Source organism: Ursus maritimus (assembly GCF_017311325.1).
Source record: "Ursus maritimus isolate PB19 chromosome X unlocalized genomic scaffold, ASM1731132v1 scaffold_X1, whole genome shotgun sequence".
In the NCBI taxonomy this organism is placed as follows: Eukaryota; Metazoa; Chordata; class Mammalia; order Carnivora; family Ursidae; genus Ursus; species Ursus maritimus.
Genome location: NW_024423319.1, coordinates 118,610,670 through 118,629,283, shown reverse-complemented (window position 1 = coordinate 118,629,283; position 18,614 = coordinate 118,610,670). Strand labels below are relative to the sequence as shown.

The following is an 18,614-nucleotide window of genomic DNA, read 5'->3' as shown; positions in this document are numbered from 1 at the left end:
GAAAATCGTCTTTTGAATTTCAACATATTGTTGGAAAGCCGTTCAGAGCGGACTTTGAGAGAGTCGGGCAAACCACGGCAGAGTGACCGTGAGGCGTCCTCACCCCTGGGACACCTGTGTGCGTGAAGGAGCCTGCCGGAAGTGAAGCCCCACGAAGACGGTGTTCCCAGAATTCCTGCTGCCTACGGCTCAGAGCCGTGAGCCAATCCTGACAGCAGAATGACGATTTATTGTGTGAGATCACCTGGTGTGACGCAGTGATTGGTGTGGCCTGGGGTCCAGCGGTGAAGACGCAGCATGAGGGTCTGGTTGGCAGGCTCCTTTCATTGTTTAATAAAGGATGACGTGAGTTTAAAGCACTGGGATTCTAGTCTACCAGGAAATAGAATTAGTATTTATATAGTTAAGCATTTAATTTATGATCAGTGAAAACGTATGTTTGTCCGTTTGACTTAATGATTCATGTGGACTATTGGTTTTAAAAAATTGGGGCAATGACGAAGGAAGCATTATGGCAGTCTACGGAAGCACCCCCTAGACTCTAACTTCTGAATCTAAGACCGGCGTGAAAGTGTTCTTTCACCTTCTGATATTTCATAGTACAAATCAGAAGTCATGAAGAACTTAATCTAAAACCTGTTCTGTGAAAATAAAGTTTCTTAACCTTAGCATTTGGACATTTTGGGGGCGGATCCGTCTTTCTTGTGGGGAGGCTGTCCTGGGAGGTGTAGGATGTTTAGTGGCCTCCCTGGTCTCTCCCCACTAGTTGCCATTGGACCCCCTCCTCCAGGTGTAACGGCCAAAAATGTCTCCAGACCGTGCCTAATAGATCCTGGGGTGGAAGGCGCCGTCGGCGCTGGCTGAAAGCAGTGTGTTACAATGCAGATGCCCTGTGATAATTGCACGCTTTTATTAGGTATCACATGCATGGATCAGTATTAAATTTTAGTATTACGTTTAAGAAGGTACGTGGACAACCGTTGTCAAACTCAACTGCCCCTGATGAATCGAAGCGGAAATGTGAGCAGCCCTGAACTCAGAACTTTGGTGCTAAGCCTGGGGAGGTGGGAAAGGGCGGCAAGGGCAAAACAAAACCAGTCCAGGTTCTCTGGTTGCCTGATACACTTTGAGGAGCTCCTGAGTGGGAGAGCAGTTTGCTTCGCTCCACGTAGAGAGAGAGAATTCTTCTTCTTCTTGGTGCTCGCTGTGCAGAGCTCTAGCTGTCTGTCCTTTGCCTGCTGGAGCTCTTAGGCAGGCAGGTTCCCTGGCTCCCTCCTGTACGTCTGTTCCCTGCGCAGATCTCTCTGCCTGTCCCGTCTGCATCTGTCAGTCCTGGAGAGGATGAGGCTTCCACGAAGGAGGATCAAAGCAAACTGATGTAGGGCAGTTCCCCTGCAAGGGGGTACGCCCCAAGGGATGGAAAATGGGGGCTCAACGCAGACTTGTGCACGAGTGTTCATAGCAGCCCCAGTCACGATGGGCAGAAAGTGAACGCAAGCCAGAACGCCCCGCATCTGATGGATGGACCAAGTGTAGTTCATCCATACGGTGGAACAGTATTCAGCCGCGAAAAGGAATGAGTGCCGAGACGCGCCTTATCGTGGCGGAACCTTGAAAGCATTTTGCTTCGTGAAAGCGGCCAGTCACAAAAGCTATCGGATGCTTCCACTGTCGTGTCGTGTTCAGAATAGGCAAATCCAGAGAGAACGTAGACTGGCAGTTGCCAGGGCCGCCGGCAGAGGGAATGAGCAGTCACTGCTTAATTGGGTACAAGGTTTCCTTTTGGAATGACGGAAATGTTTTGGGACTTGACAGAGGGGATGTTTGCACAACATGGCGAGTGTTGTCAGGGCCCTGTACCTCCCCCGTGGAGGGACTGCCGGGACAGGTCTACACTGTGCCTTACCTAGAGCTGAGGAGCAACCAGGAAGTTGTGACAAAGTCCTTTTTATATTCATTATTACCTTTGAGAATAAAGAACATATTGCATTTGTGAATGCATTGGCATTTCACACCAATACCTCGCAGTACGTGAACGTTCTTGCCAGTACTGCTCACTGGTGGTGGTTCTGGGTACTGATCGTGGGAAAATCAGTTACAATTAAGTATTGGAAGATCAGATTTATTGTTTCTATCAATAAACTAATTTTGACATGTTTCATAAGCGGAAGAGTGTTGGTAACCAGTCCTATTTTCCCGTTTTTGTGTGTTTATAACACACAGATGATGTTAATTACACTTCCTGAGTTTAACAACATATATAAAAGATAATCTTCAATTCCAAGAGTTACCATCTGTTTTGGACCACAAAATAAGAATTTGATTCTAAAGGTTTTTCTGAACAGCTTGTAATAGGAGCTGTTTATATATTAATTACTTATTGAATTATTATGGATTTTAGTGTTTTAATTTCGAAGCAATTTGGGGCTTATTGTGGTGACATCTGCTCATATTTTGATACTTCATGGTATTTAGCGATTTCATCATAAGGCTGTTTTTTCCCCCCCGTGGTAATTTACAACTCAATCCCGAAAATAGTAATTTGCTTTCTGCTTCAGGTACTGTGAGGAGTATTGTCCTATTTTATCTCTACTACAGAATTTTTTTCATTACAAAATGTATTTTTATTTTATGAGCAAAATCAATATTCCTTTATGCCTGCTTCCCTCTGGTGAATAGTTTCTTTTTCTTCAATGGTAGATTTTTAAAAATTGCCCTGGTTATTACTTATATCTTACATATCCTTATGGTGTTTTTAAAAAAATGTACTGTAATGAAACTTAAGCGCCTATGAACCTACCTGTAAAATCTTTTCAACTGCCTTTCTTTGAGCAGTGTAGCTATAAACATGACTCATTGGGGATAATTTCCTTGAATTTCCTTAAAACATTTCATGAGGGTCTGCATTCACTTAATAAGAAACAGCTTTATTCATAAGCTTCACTCGTGAATTTGAATTATATTAACCCTGGCACCTTCTTATCGCTTATGATTAAACAAGAATTGAGAGAAGATGGCAGGCAGTTCATTTCCTTAGATTTTGAGCTTATAGACAATATTAGATAATTTAAATGTAGGACGCTGGATTCATTCATAACCAAGGAAGTTTTATGAGGAAGAAGGTAATTACTGTTAAGTCAATGCTAGTTGATTGCTTAGTGTTTATACTGGCCGAAAAGTAGAAACACGTTTTCGATGCGAAGGTTAACTTAGGAGCTTACAGATCTGGCTTCTTCAGAAGTGCACATGGGGGAACGCTCGTGAAATTGAGATGCATGACAACACCAATGGGTAAGTGGAACCATAGTGAGTCTAGTGCCTTTCCTTTGCTTTATTTTGGGGAAGCCGAAAGGGAAAAAAAAGATTCTGACGCTGTTTCTGTGTGTTTATGAGCACAGAATATAGCAAGGTGTGTATATACACGTGGACATGCATGCAATATCGTCATAAACATTAGCCCAAGTAATGTCTATAAAATTTCCTTAAAGCGTGGTTTCTTCCCTTAGAGGTATGTGTAGTTTAGTTTCTTGGTTGCAGAGGACATGGTCCCGAAAACAAAAGCATTTTGGATAGGCTCTGATGATCATTAAACGATAGCAGTAGCAATATCTGAACTAAAATTAATTTTATTTACTTTGAGACTCTTCCCTTTCGGGATTTCGACACATACGACGGTACGGGCTGGCCTCCCTCCTTTCTCGCCTTTCACTTTGCAAGCCAACCTGCAGTGTCTGCGTTCAAGTGTAAGACAGAGATTGTGACGTCATAAAATGAGTGACATTTGAGTTGAGATGATAAAGGGAAACAATGCCACCGATTTGAAAAGGAAAAAAAAACCACGAAATGGGAGAGGCTAGAGGTGAATACTTCCCAAAGAATTTTAAGTTTTTTCTTCGTATCTCCTCGTTTCTCACCAGCCGGCTCCTGGCAGACACTTTGCAGTTTCTATGATCGGATGCTGGGGCGCTCACTGGTTCAAAGGTCTACACATGAAGTCACCATAAAGGTAAGCGGCCCAACCTGCTGTTGCATCTTGGTCCTTGAGCTGAAATCCCGTGGAGAAGTGGAAGTGCGTTTTGCCCAAACCGAACATCTTCTGTTTTAAAAGAGCTTTTTTCAAGTTGCGGGCCTTTGCCGTTGCCGAAATTGCAGGTGGTAGGTAGGACACCGTGAAGTCATTATGGGCTCTGTATAGGTAATTCTAAATGATGAATTCACCTTTTATTGCCTTCCAAGAATTGTGGATACTGAACCAGTTATTACAAACTTTTCTGGGTCTTACCAGGAGAGGATGACACCTTCTAACACCAAATCTTGTCAACATTGTGTATTAAAATTAAGCCGAAACATTAATTATGATTAGACGCATGAGTATAGATTTTATCTCTTGTAACTTAATTCTGTAGTTTATTAGTTTATTTTTAAAATTTTTAATATTTAATTTTTTTTTTTTTTTTACAAGTCTCTACACCCAGCGTGGGGTTTGAACTTAGAACCCTGTGATCAAGGGTTGTGTGCCCTACTGACTGAGGCAGCCACGGTCCCTGTGCTTTATTAGTTTCGTAATGCAGTTTGTGTGTATCTGCAAACCGATTGGCTAATTAACCCTGAAACTTAATTAAAACAACAGGTAGATCATTACACCTGTTACAGAGCTAGGAGATGATAAAGTTTCCAGAAGAGCAAATCCAACAGGTGCCAAGACATGGGATTTTAGGGTCTGATTTCATTATTTACTTTTTGTATTTGTATTTTTTTTCTTTATCAATTTGGTTGCCTTTTCCTTTTTTTTTTATTTTTTATTTTCGTTCTATGTTCAGTTAATGAACATAGAAGTATTATTGGTTTCAGAGGTAGATGTCAGTGACTCATCAGTCTTATATTACACCCAGTGCTCATTACATCACGTGCCCTCCTTAATGTCCATCACCCAGTTACCCCATCCCCTGACCCACCCACCCCCTCCCCCCGGCAACCCTCAGTTTGTTTCCTATTTTTGTCTTCATTTTTTTTTTTTTTAGGGGGAAAAAAAAAACCCTATAGAGCCTTCATAATTTTAAAAAACATAACGATGGAAATTTGGGGAAGAATTTTGCTTATTGCTTTAAAAAGTTCAATCAGGACTAAAGTGATAGGCCTACATTTAACTACAGTAAGAATCTTGAGGTATTTTTGTTTAAAACCAAGTACGTAAAGGGGCAGCTGGGTGGCTCAGTCAGTTAAGCGTCTGACTCTTGCTTTTGGCCCAGGTCATGATCTCAGGGTTGTGCGATCGAGCCCTGCATGGGGCTCTGTGCTGGGTGTGGAGCCTAGCTTAAGGTTCTCTCTCTGTCTCCCCCCCCAAAAAAAAACACCCAAGTATGTAAAAATAGCAAAGTAATGTATAAGAATCTTGGTATTTTACGGAAGTATTTGAAAAATGTAGTTTGCTAATAAAAACAAAAATTTGCAAAATGTGAATGTAGCTGAGTTTGTGACTGGCTTTAACATAGTATTTTCAAGAGTCATCCGTGTTGTAGCCTGAATCTTCTCTGTGGCTGAGTAATACTCCATTGTATGGTTTACCACATTCTGTTGCAGATCGCTCATCAGTTGGTGGACGTTTGCGTTGTGTTTACCTTTCGGTTATTATGAACCATCATTATTCATATTACTGCTGTTCTGAACGTTGTGTACAGGTTTCTGTGCAGACGTCTTCTCCATTTGTGTTGGGTCTATGTCAGGGAGTAGCAGTGATGGGCTGCATGGTGACTGTGTTTCACGTTTACTGAGCTGCCAGGCTTTTTCATCAGTCCGTACTTTTTGAAATGGAGTTGAACCATCTTCCGAAAGTCAGAGGGACGACGGGAGAGGGCTGTCGGTCCTCGGTGTTTCGGCTGGGAGTTCACTCAGTACGGAGGGAACAGAAGCTTCCATTGAGTGGAGCACACGTTGAATTCCTACTGTGTGGGAGGCGCTGGTGTGGAGCTTTAGAGATGACTTTGGAGCTTGGGCTTTGAGCCACGGCAGAGCGTGGCGGTGGTGTTTCCTGCTCTCAGGGTTCAGGGGCTGCTTTGTTCCTGAGGACGTGCGCACGTTGGGGCATGCCCTGCAGGTCAGCGGGCGGGCGGCTTCACGCTGCGGACAGACAAGGCAGACGGTTGTCCAGTGTAGAAACGGGACACGCTTCGGTAGGGCTGGCAGAACCAGAGCAAGGGCAGCATTTTCTGTCACAGGCCGGAGAGTAAGTCACTGAGGCTTCGTGGGCCAGCCGGCCTCTGTTACAGCCGCTCGGCTCTGCCGCTCTCGTGTAGAAACAGCCGTCCATCGTACGTAAATGAGTGGACACGGGTGAGTGCCAATAAAACTTTATTGACGGACACTGGAATTTGAATGGCAGATCGGTTTCATGAGTCATGAAATAGGATTCTTTTGATTTTCTTTTTCAACCATTTAAAAATATAAAGACTAGTCCTAGCTCGCAGGCCTGACGAGGGGAAGTAGCAAGAGGGGTTTGGCCCCAGGCCACCGTCTGCTGACTCTCACTAGAGGAACGCACCTGTTTGTCTCTGCCTCCCCGAACTTGGCTTTGTGAATTGGAGGGCATCTTGGGGTATAGCTCTGCGAGGCCCATGATGTGATTACGACAGAATCCAAACCGTGGTTACTTGGCAAAGGCCCTGCGGATGTTCAGGGAGCTACGAGTTGTAGGAATTTGAGGGCTGTCCTGCCCTGTCATGAGCAGCGGTCCTGGACTTGTGTACCCGCTTTAACTAAGGGTTCTCAGTCAGGGGCAAGCCCTCACCCCTTCCCAGGGGACATTCGGCCATGTCTGGACGCAGTTTGTAGGGGGACGGGTGCTGCTGGCGTCTGGGGGGCAGAGGCCAGGATGCTGCTCCGCGTCCTACGGTGCACAGGACGCCCCGCCGCCGGGATGTAGCTGGTGCCGCGTGTCAGGAGCACCAAGATTGGCAGAGCCCACTCACTACCGCTGTCGGTATTTTGTTCTGTATGGTAAGTCTCACCAGCCTTGTGGTGAAATGACATGTAAGCTGCTGAGCATTTGATGATAAAACTGAGTTCCTGCATTTGCTGACATAAATAAGAGGGCCCTGGACTCTCATCTGATACTGAGGTTCTTAATATTTAAGTATTTTCTTTTTTTAAGATTTCATTTGAGAGAGAGTTAGCGAGCGAGAGAGAGCACGAGTGGGGCAGAGGGAGAGGGAGAAGCAGAGTCCCCGCGGATCAGGGAACCAAGGACCTGGGATCATGACCTGAGCCGAAGGCAGGTGCTTAACGCTTAACCGACTGAGCCACCCAGGCGTCCCTTCAAGTGTTGTTTTAAAAGGTGTTTTTCTTATTCATTTAAATTGAAGCATCAACCAGTGCTGTCTGTGAAGACAACACAGTGTCTCAGACACTGCATCGCCAGCCCGCGCGTCTTCCTCAAGTTCGTGGGAGGGCCTCATGTACGTTGTGGACAAGCTGTTTCCAATTTTTCCGTCTTAAAGATAATTGAATCTGTACATTGATTTACCGATGCACTGGAAGTATTAGCTCAAACCAACGTCATGGGAAAAGCAGTACTGTTCTGCGGAGGCCGTAACTGGCCGTGTCTCCAAGGCGGTCTGCTTTGCAGTCTGGGGCGCATGAGCTTGCACTGCAGTGTGTAGAGGGGAGGGGACGAGGAAAGGACAGTCATGCTCTTTGTGCGTACATCGTCTGGCTCTTGTGACGCAGCCTGTCTGAGCAGCGGTTTGCTGTTACTAGCTTGAGCACTTTTAGGAAGGCTTCCTTCTGGGTCTTCCCCGTGGATGGGCCCAGACGTGTCAGTGAACAGGGTGGCCAGTTTGCACAGTTGGAGAGAGGACTCTGTGGCCACTTGGGAGGCACGCAGGCGGTTTTGGAGGTAACCCCAGGGACCGGACGCCTTTCCTGTCACGTCAGCATCGGCCATTGATGTGCACAAGGGCTTTGGATGAAGGCCCCCAGCCAGCCATGAATTAACCCAGAAGGGCGGCCAAGCGCAGAAAGGACCCTTTCTGAATGCCTCACCCTGGGGATGTTTTTTCTTCCGTGAAGAGCGGCTTTATTTTCCTAACACGAGCCCCTCCTCTGCTCTCCAGCCCTGTAGCCTCATTTCCTCCTTAGAAGCGCTGAGTCGTTCTCATGCAGATTATTTCTGGAGACACTGCCAGGTTTTAATTACATTTTAATGAATGTGAAAACAGTTCACGTTCATAGGAGAAGATTTGGAAAATAGGAAAAGCACACACGGAGAGAGAACTCTAGCGAAATTCCACCCCCAGAAGTAGATGGGAGACTTTTCGGAGGGTTATCTTCCGTGTGTGTGTATGTGTGTGTGTGTCTGTGTGTGTGTGTGTGTGTCTGTGTGTGTGTCTGTGTGTGTATGCAAAACAAAATTTGGCATCGTGCACGTTCCATCTTGAAACCTACTTATTTTCCTACATAACACTGTATCATGGACGTTTCCCTGGTCATGAAATACTCTTTCAAGGACTCCATCTTATTCTACTGGTTTATTCCCATATTTTAAATGGTAGTACTGTTGCTAAGACTCTAGTAATAAAATAATAGTTGTTTGATTATATTTATAATTTTGGGCCATCTGACTGCAAGTAAATAAATAAGTTTAGTGGAAATCTTATCTTTGGGGGGTGTCTTTTCTTACTGTAAAATAAAGACATCTACTCAGTGGTAAATGACGGAAAGTCCAAGAAAGTAAGCAACCAGCGTGAAACCCCGTTCATGTTTTCATGTGTTTTCCTCCCAGTATTTTCCACGTGTATATCTTCCCGTAATCGGGGTCAAACTGTAAATGCCATAATTTATTGAATCATGCCGTCATTGAACAGCAAAGTGTTTGCATAGCTACATGTTGTCTTAATGACACTTACGTAGGAGAAAGAGATAATGCAAAGTGATAAAGCGAGCCTCTTTCACCTCCAACGTAAGCTGGTCCCCAAGCAGATTTTAGAGAAGGACGGTATGGAAGTGTTATTACACGCATTAAAAATTTCATCTTCAGCTGACCACTGATTGTGTAAAAAAATAAACCTCGTTCCGTTGAAAGAGAGAAACACATCGCAAGGGAAACAAACAGGGAGGGTAGGACCCACGACACTCGAGTCAGAACGTCCACGGAGAAACGCAGGAAGTGCCTTTTGTGGGATGAGGTCATTTCGAGCAGATTTTCCAGCTGCTCTGGCTCTCGGTCCTCAGGCGGCATGGAGACAAGTCGCAGAGAGCTGAGCCTTTTCCAGAAGATTACTTTAAGCCATGGATTCTTCCAGCGTCAACGCCAGCGGGCGAGGAGGGACGAGAAATCAGACAAACTTTCTTCCATCCCCAGAGGAAAGGGCTGCTTTAAAAGAGTTCAGGAGACGATTTCACAATGGGGCAGATTGTTAGAAGAGAAGCTTTTCCCGCTAATGATGCTGGACGAGCACTGTTCTCCTCCTTTAATCCTGTGTGCTCTGCTCACTGTTTCGGGACAAGGCCCCCTCCTGTTGGCAAGACTCGGGCCCTTTCTGCCTTTCCCTTCCGCGCCAACTCCCAAGTAGGTCTCTTGGGGTTACGACGTTTAAGGTAATTAAATGGCCATTCAGACTCTGTTGTTTTGGGGCGATCCCCTCCCTTCCTGGAGAATGCTAGCCTAGAAAACCCCGTAAGTACGTGCTAAATCGAATGAAACCCTTCAGCGACATTTCTCTGTGACTGAACTTTGCACTGATTTGGGAAGGGAACCGTGATTAATAGGACTTTCTGCCACCTCGAGATGCAGTTGCAAAAAGCAATACTATAAATAACTCATCTTCCGCTTCTCCGCGGCTTCAACCCCAAGTGCCCGAGTGTCCTGGAACGCTTCTGTTCGGCGGGGCGCTGTGCACACGTGCTCAGCCCTTGGCCCGCTGCCCCCACGTCTTCAGGCAGCTCCAGGAGGGGATGTTGTGGCTTTCCTTCGCTGTGGGGGGGGTGCTTCTCCCCTTCCCTCCCACTGAAGACCTCAGATCAACCTGATGGCAGGTGTCTCAGATCACAACTGGGTCAGGCCAGAAAGGACACGCGTGTGCACTCATTAAGAACCTGTTTGGGTTTTTGTTTTTTGTTGTTGTTTCCCATCTGTTTGAGGCCAAGGACGGTGTCCTGGTGCCACCACAGCTGTCTTTTATCCTGGAACTGGAGAGGTTGGGAAGCAGCACTGGAGTTCTCAGAACTGGAGTTGGGCACGGATGCCGTTCTGGAAACCCACTAGATGTGGTGTCTCCGGATGGTGCTGGCTTTGACGGGTTTACACGTGCTGCTGGCGTGTTTGCAGACCACCGAGGAACCGTTCCCAGGGGACCAGCCCCGAGCCCGTTTGCTGAGGGTGTTGTGTCCCTCCGATGCCTCCAGAAGGCTTGCTTCACTCTCTTTGGGGACGTGCACCGTCGGCCAAATACGAGGAGTAGTTAGCAAGTCGTGGATCTCTGCTGTGCCTGAGGCCCTGCTCTGAGAATTTCTGTACAAACGCTGAATTCTCACAGCCTCTCCCGGGCGTAGGGCTGTCGTGATCCAACGTTAGGAGATGAGAAGCTGAGTCACGTAACCTGCCCGCCAACCTGGAGCTAGAAAGGGGTTGGGGGTATGATGAAAAGTCAGACTGACTGGCTCTTAGTTCCCAGGCGCCCTGAATCCCACACATTTGTACCCTGACGGTTGTAGCCAGCGCAGGCATGTGCCTGCGAAAATCCTTCTTCCAGAATGAAGACAGGACACAGGCCAGCTTGCCTCACATGATAGACGTTAACGGCGTTTCACAGCAAACCGTAGCACAGACGGAGTTCTTCCTGCCCTGGGTCCAGGGCAGCGTCTGGTACGTCGTACAAGGTCAAATTGTTCTTTACACAGCAGCCCCCCCCACACTCACACACATACACACACAGTCATACACTCATACAACACACACACACACACACACACACACACCACACACGGCTCCTGTACTGCTTTTCTGTCTCCCTGTTCCCATCATCCTCCCCAGATGCTGTCTTCATCAGCAGGAATTTACGCTCCCCCTCTTCCAAAGTTTCCCTCCTTGGAACCCGGCCCCCCACTCCCCGTAATACTTTGTGTGGCTTATGGGGGGGCTTAAGTGTTGGCGCCTTTCATTATTTGCATAGAGATCTTACTAAACAGCTTAAAGGAAGAGGTGTGCGTGAGTGCGTGCGTGTGTCAGTGTGCGTATGAATGTGTTTAATTCCTAGTATTGCCAAAACACCATGCCTTGAATCTAGGAGATACTCGGTAATTGCTCCATTACCTCCTCATACCTCATTCTCCCCACACGCTTGCTTTCCTAAGAGGACTTTGTTGGAAATAGTGCACGGTGCTGAGAGCTCGGTAAAGCACGCAGCCAGAGTTAGGGCCGTGATGGGATTGGCAGCCCTGCGGCGCCTCTGAACAGACCCACGTCAGCCTCCCCGTGTCCGGTGTGCCTGGCCTGTGTTCTCATTTCAAATATCTGAGTCTTTACTGGAGGGAAGGCAGGGTGAGGTGAAGTTAGGGAACTCACTCTTTACTGTGGGGTTGTTATTTCGGCTATTGAGTGGCGAGAAAGGCCTTCAAAACAGGGACTGGTGCACACGGGCCACGATGAATCGGCCTATTGAGTGTGAAGCCCAGAACCTCATCGGGCGGGGACGGTGGCCGAGTGCGTCTGCCAAGCATCTGCAGGAAAGGACTCTCTGGAAAGGGGACATGAGAGGTCATGAGGACCCAAGAGAAATGTCCTGTGGCCCCAGTATGCTGCCCCTTAAAATCAAACCGTTGGTCATTTCACGTTGTCCCATTTTCTTGACATGAAGCGTATAAATTAAAAATCAGACTGAGGAGTTCCCTGGAGGAATCCCAAATCATAGAGATGAAAAGTAGACTGAACAGAGGGTGCCAGGGACCAGGGGATGGGGGAAGTGGGGGGTTAGTGTTTAATGGAGTTCCAGTTTGAGAAGATGAGAAGGTTCTGGAAATGAACGGTGGGGATCGTTGTACAACAGTATGAATGTCTTTAACGAGTTGTACACTGAAGGGCTTATGAGTGTAAGTTATATGTTCTGTTTACCACATTCAAAACAAAAGAGCGAGAGACGGAGTGGAAATGTTCATGGAAATGTGACTTTTGTTTGTGTGATGTAGAGAACCCTGGCTGTCCTGTCCCCGAGTAGAACGTGGACAGACACAGAGCAGCCCACGCTCAGGGATTCACAGCCTTGCCTGACTTTCTCTTTTCCATCAGTAAGAGCTGTTTCATCTTTAAGCAGAGGCAGGAGTGGGGGGCTTGAGAAGTAACACGACCGTCGGAACTCCTCCTGTCGACGTGATATTTCATGACCGGTTATGGTAAAGACGAGCACGGGGGCACCTTCCTTCGGCCTTGGCTCGCGGACAGACTCAGAAGTGGCAGATGACCGGAGAGGCGGAATGTCCTTGCAGACGCTCCAACCAGACACGCTGAGTGGGGACTCCCTCCCCTCCCCGCTGACCGCTGCTGCCCTCGGAGACCTTTCAGTGCCACGAATACCAGTGTGCTTCTCTACACTCAGTTGCACAGCACAACCCTGGGTGGAAATCCATCGTTTTCTCCTCCCATCCTGTGAAATTTAGGTCTGGTCGTGGAGGAAACAGGATAGGGAACTTCACTTCCCACGCTTATGAGGGGACGTTGGTAACTTTTGCCAAGCAGAGATCAGCCATTTTACTCACTGGTGTCAAAAAAGTAAAGTGGACCCATCAGACCCACCACCACCACCGCTTTCAAGCAGGTTGCTTAGAGGTGTTGCAACTGTAAACACCCTGTGAACTGTTGTGGGTTTCTCCTGACTGCAGTGCAATCAAACCCAGTGAGATGAGGGGTGCCTGGGTGGCTCAGTCGGTTGAGCGGTTGGGCGTCTGCATTTGGCTCAGCTCATGATCCCAGGGTCCTGGGATTCAGCTCCATGTTGGGCTCGCTGCTCAGCGGGGAATCTGCTTCTCCCTCTGCCCCTCTCCTCTGCTCGTGCTCTCTGTCTCATATAAATAAATAAAATCGTGCAAGAAAAAAAAAAAACCCCAAGGAGTTGAAATGGATTAAGTATTGCTGTTAGGGGCGCCTGGGTGGCACAGTGGTTAAGTGTCTGCCTTCGGCTCAGGGCGTGATCCCGGCGTTCTGGGATCGAGCCCCACATCAGGCTCCTCTGCTATGAGCCTGCTTCTTCCTCTCCCACTCCCCCTGCTTGTGTTCCCTCTCTCTCTGGCTGTCTCTATCTCTGTTGAATAAATAAATAAAATCTTTTTAAAAAAAATGTATTGTTGTTAGTTCAAAGAATGTTCTCGTGTTTGTGTTGAAACAGTCTAAAAATATACACGTATATTGTAAATGCATTTCCTTCACTGGTTACTGTAAATCCCCTTTTTTTTTTTGAGTTAGGTTTTATATTTATTTAGTTATTTTAAAGATTTTACATATTTATTTGAGAGAGAGCGAGATCGAGAGAGAGACCACCAGCAGCGGGGAGATGGAGAAGCAGGCTCCCCGCCAAGCAGGGAGCCTGACGCAGGGCTCGATCCCAGGACCCTGAGATCATGATTTCAGCCGAAGGCAGACGCTTCACCAACTGAGTCACCCAGGCGCCCCTTTATTATTTTTCTAAAAGATTTATGTATTTATTTTAGAGAGAGCACTCGCGCACATGTGTGCCTGAGGAGGGGCCAAGGGCAGAGGGAAGGAAATTCAGGGAGACTTCTTGCTGAGCACGAGCTGGACATGGGGCTCAATCTCATGGCCCAGATCATGACTGGAGCCGAAATCGAGTTAGAGGCTCCACTGACTGAGGCTGCCTGGCCCCCTGGAATTAGGTCTTAAAAAAAATAATCCTTTAAAAGCTAGTTAAGAAGTTGTTCAGTTGTGGGGGAGGTGTGATCCAATTACTCTGTTTTCAAAAATTAAACGATGTCATTGACGTAGAACAGCCAGGGGGACATAGGACGAGAGTTGTGGACCAGATGACATTTCACCTGGTTCTCTTGCAGGCCAAGGCTGGTTTCTGTTTTCTTTTCTCCGCTGCGTTCAAATCAAAAAGCCTTTAAGGGGCGCCTGGGTGGCACAGCGGTTAAGCGTCTGCCTTCGGCTCAGGGCGTGATCCCGGCATTGTGGGATCGAGCCCCACATCAGGCTCCTCCGCTATGAGCCTGCTTCTTCCTCTCCCACTCCCCCTGCCTGTGTTCCCTCTCTCGCTGCTGTCTCTATCTCTGTCAAATAAATAAATAAAATCTTTAAAAAAAAAATCAAAAAGCCTTTAAAAAGTGAACAGTATACTGGGAGAAGCGTATCCTAACTTATAAATTTAGAGAGAACCTCAGTCTATGATCAGGAAACAGGAGAGCCAGAGCTGAAGCAGAAGTTTCCTAGCTGCAGGAAATGATGGTGCGTAAAGGAAAAGAGGAACAAAGCAGTCCCCCATCCTTGGTGTGTTGAGGAGGCTCCAGAATCCTGCGTGAACGCCGTGCAGACACCTGGGCTCATTGCAGACACTCGTGGCTGGCGAAGGAGAACCTGGCTCTTGGGGTGCTGGGACCTTTTCTCCTTAGAAAACAAAACGGATCTGGATGCTGAAGAAAGAAATCGGAATTTTCTAATGAAACTGCTGATAATTTTGTAGAAAGATTTGACACGGGCTATCTGGAAAAGCCTGGCTCTTATGGTGCATTTTAAATGATCACTTTTAGTAGCCTGGCTGTGTCATAAGCAGCATCTGTGAGCTGCCCCCACATGGCCCTGCGTTTTTGTAAATGCAGTTCCTCTCAGACGCAAGATGCTGATTTTTCTTCTCCAGAGAAAACCAGCAGTTTTGCCATTTGGGACATTTGGCAACGTCTGGCAACGTTTTTGATCATCACAACTCTGGGGGAGGGGGTTGTGCTGGCCTGCAGCGGGCAGAGGCCAGGGAGGCTGGTCAGCGTCCCACGGCGTCCGGGTCAGCCTCAGAACGAGGATCATCTGGCCCCCAATGTCAAAAAGTACCGATGCTAAGAGCCCGTTAGACTTTACTTATTTCTAAGCACCCAACCTGACGGAAAAAGAGAATGGAGCCGGGGTGGTGTGTGTCATTTCAGGCTGCTGTGACAACGTAGCCCAGACGGGGCAGCTAGGCATTCTGTCCTTGCAGCTCGGGAGGAGGGAAGGCTGAAATCAAGGCGCTGGCAGATTCCGTATCTCGTGAAGATCCACTTCCTGTTTCCCAGATGGGCCTCTGCTCATTGTGTCCTCGCTTGGTGGAAAGACCAAGAGCTCTTGGAGGGTCTCCCTTACAAGGGCGCTAATCCCACTCACGAGGGCCCCACCCTCATGACCTGATCACCTGCGCGAGGCCCAGCCATTCACCATAGAGTGAATTCGTCCTGTAACTGACTCGTCGTTACTGCCCGTGTAACGTCTCCAGAAGTCTCTTCAGCGTTAGCGTTCTGTGATATGTGTTTTTGTTATTGTTTACGTCCTCTCAGATAATGTTTTTTTTTCACCTGGTTATGCTCAGATTTCATAATTTTTTATTTAGTCTCTGATATTTTCCTGACACTGTCTTATGAATGAATTCCCCAGGATGCAAACCAATCTCAGGACAGATCTATATTTTGATTGTCAGCTTTTCTTTTCAGTATATACACAAGTACAGACTATCAGCAAAGTAGCTGAAGAAGATAAGCGTTCTTGAGTGGCAAAATCCTGGTAACTCAGGTGAGAATTGCAGTGACCCAAGAGACAGCATGTTCGTTCTTCACTGAGGCCTAATGATGGCCACACATTTCTGCAGCACCTGGAAACAATACATTTCTCTGGGTCCCGAGTCCGGGCCCCCCTTTGCTGGATTCCCTGCTCAGGGCCTCACAGGCTGCAGATAAGGTGCTTGCTGGGCTGCATCGGCATTTGGAGCTTGGGCGGAGGGGAGGAGGTTGTCTTCCTAGCTCATTTGTTGGCAGAATTTCAGTTCCTTGTGGTTGTAGGACTGTTGTACAGAGCTTCCTGCGGGCTGTCCCCAGTTCCGTGGGCGGTTCACACGATGACAGCCTTCATCTTCGAGGCCAGTAGGGCAATGTCTCCCTTCAGGCCACTAAGACAGGATCTTATATGATACAATAATGAGGAGAATGACATCTGGTCACCCTTGCCATAGGACATAACCTAAGGAGTAGAGTGACATCCCGTCCTTTGGTGTATTCCGTGGGGCAGAAGTGAGTCACAGGTCTTGCCCACATGTGAGAGGGGATCTTACCAGGGTGGGGCTCACTGGGTATGTCCCCTACAGCGGCCTTTTGTGTGACTCCTTGAAGGTCTGCTTCGCCCTTTTATCTTTATTCTAAATAAACAAAAAGTTAATTCTCATGTAATGATGAAAGTTCTGCCACCAGTAAAAATGCCTGAAAATGTATGGTGTAGGGTCTGAAGACAGTTCCCCAACAGCTAAAAATGTTTGGTGTTGGTGACCTCGCTGAACGGGGTCGTGGCCTTTCTTGGCTTCGGCTGTTTTCGGAGTGAATGCTCTTGTTGGTGTGTGCATTCTAGTTTGTTGGTGTATAAGACGAGTTGTGCTTGCTTGATTGACCTCCCTCCCCTCCCCTCCCCTCCCCTCCCCCTCCCCCTCGCTCTCCTCTCCTCTCCTGGGGCTCGCTTGCTCTTATGGTCACTAGGATCACTGTGAAGAAAATCAGATTCTCTCTTTGGTTGCTCTGTGTTCGTGCTCCATCTTCCTGAGACTTGGCTTCTTTATAGAAATGATGTCGAGGAGACATGTACACTTCATTCCTCACTCGTGTGTGTTTCCCTTCTCAGTGCTGCCTACGGCCTGTACATAGAGTGACCGTCGGTTTTATCGCTTAAACTTTATGAGTGAAAGGTACTGTGGCTAATTGCTCTTCTAGAACAACAGGCAAAATCTGGTCCATGTGGTCACCTGCCTTAGGGGTGTTGACGTGACTTCTGGTCTACTCACTAATCTCCTCTGCCTGGAAAAGCGCTTAGTGTCCTATCCACCCAAGCTCGTCAGACAGCACTTCAGGATTCCGTGCATGCTCATTACCAAATCCATTGTGATCACGATGCACATGTGATTTTTATTGAATAAAAAGTTGGGTTTTGTTTTCGTTTTCCGTTGCCCCTGAATTTGTCATTAGTGTGGTTTATCCCTGACCCTATCCCAGCCTTATAAAATACACCAGTGCCTTATTCTTTTTTCATGTTTTTGAAACTTTTCTCCTGAATGTATATATTTTATAAATATTTTATATATATATATATTACGAAATTATAGTTATCTTCATGGTGATACCATCATACCGTCATGGGTATGGCTTTTTTAGTCCTCTCAAGAAAGAATACAGGGACAAAAAAACGGGCAGTGTTTCAAAACGCTCTTCCCACTTCTTCTTGTCGTCTCACAGAGGGTGGCTCCCGCATCGTACGGACCTCATCGCCGCGAGGTGAGGCTAAGATGAGCATAACCAGTGACGAGGTGAACTTCCTGGTGTATCGCTATCTCCAGGAGTCAGGTAAGAGGCTTGGGTTTCTGTCAGCTGGAGACCCATCTGCAGTATGCCACATGCGCAACCACCCACCAGTGATCGGAAAACCAGGCTAGAAAAGAAGAGCAGGTGACGTTCTTAGTGAGAGCGTTGAAGGAGATGGGTGGGGTGGGATGGGGCTTGTGTTCTGTCTTCCCTTGCTCTTTCTGCCCGGATGAGATCAGATTGCAGTTAAGGTCAAGAGCAGTTGGGACGGACATGGAAAGGGCGTTAATGGATGGGCTGGTGTGTCTTCATGCTGTCTGTATCTATGAATCTCTCAGATTTAAGACCACTCATCTTTGGAGCTTCTAAACCACACCCCACCGGGGGCCCTTGGCAGTTTCCCAAAACGTACGAATGGTTCCGGTTTCTTCCAACACTTGTGACTGTGACCAAGACGTGACTTGACGATAAGCACTGGACAGGCCCGATGTGTGCTCCCTATCGACAGGGTAGACCTTGGGAATAGCAGCTGGCATCCTCAGGGGGCAGGGCACGGGGTTGACAAGAGCCCGAGGCCCCGGGTCTGGCCTGGCTTTGTCACAGAACAAAGGCAGCCCTCTGGGAAGTCCTTGGACGCCTCCGAGCCCGGATCCACGCGTTAGACAGTGTCGCAGCTGCCCCCCCCGGCACAGCCTCCACACGGTTTACTGGGTAGCTTGTGGGTGCTTTTTACATTCTCAAGACTCCAAATTCTTTTTTTAATTAATGTTATTAGATTTTTAATTAATTTCTAAAGCGAATATTGTCTTTAAACTTTTAAAACTTCAAAATATTTCATTAGAGATGCGCAAAATGACATGTATGAAGAACATTGTTGTCAGCACCTATCCGCCCAAATTAAGAACTACAGCATTTCCAGAGCCCGAGGGATGCCCGTGTTCGACTCTCCGGTGCCGTCCCCTTTCTCTTCTCAGTGCTGACTGCCCGCCTCCCCCAGGTTTGGTGTGTGTTGTCCCCATGCACTTACTGTGCACACGGTCTCTTCCTAAGCAGCGTAGGCCCTGAGGTATTAGTTCGTGATGGCCGCTGTAAGGAAG

At 47.4% G+C, this 18,614-nt stretch overlaps 1 protein-coding gene across 2 annotated transcripts in view; it reads left to right on the top strand.

The window, feature by feature from the left end:
- The window catches only part of TBL1X (transducin beta like 1 X-linked), a 216,284-nt gene that overhangs the window by 150,495 nt on the left and 47,175 nt on the right, over window positions 1-18,614 (top strand). For both annotated transcript variants that reach the window (XM_040634610.1, XM_040634611.1), the window contains exons 3-4: window positions 3,918-4,006; window positions 17,452-17,559. In XM_040634610.1, the coding sequence (XP_040490544.1) occupies window positions 17,502-17,559 (58 nt within the window). In that variant the 5' untranslated portion in view covers window positions 3,918-4,006; window positions 17,452-17,501. The remainder of the gene's footprint in view (window positions 1-3,917; window positions 4,007-17,451; window positions 17,560-18,614) is intronic.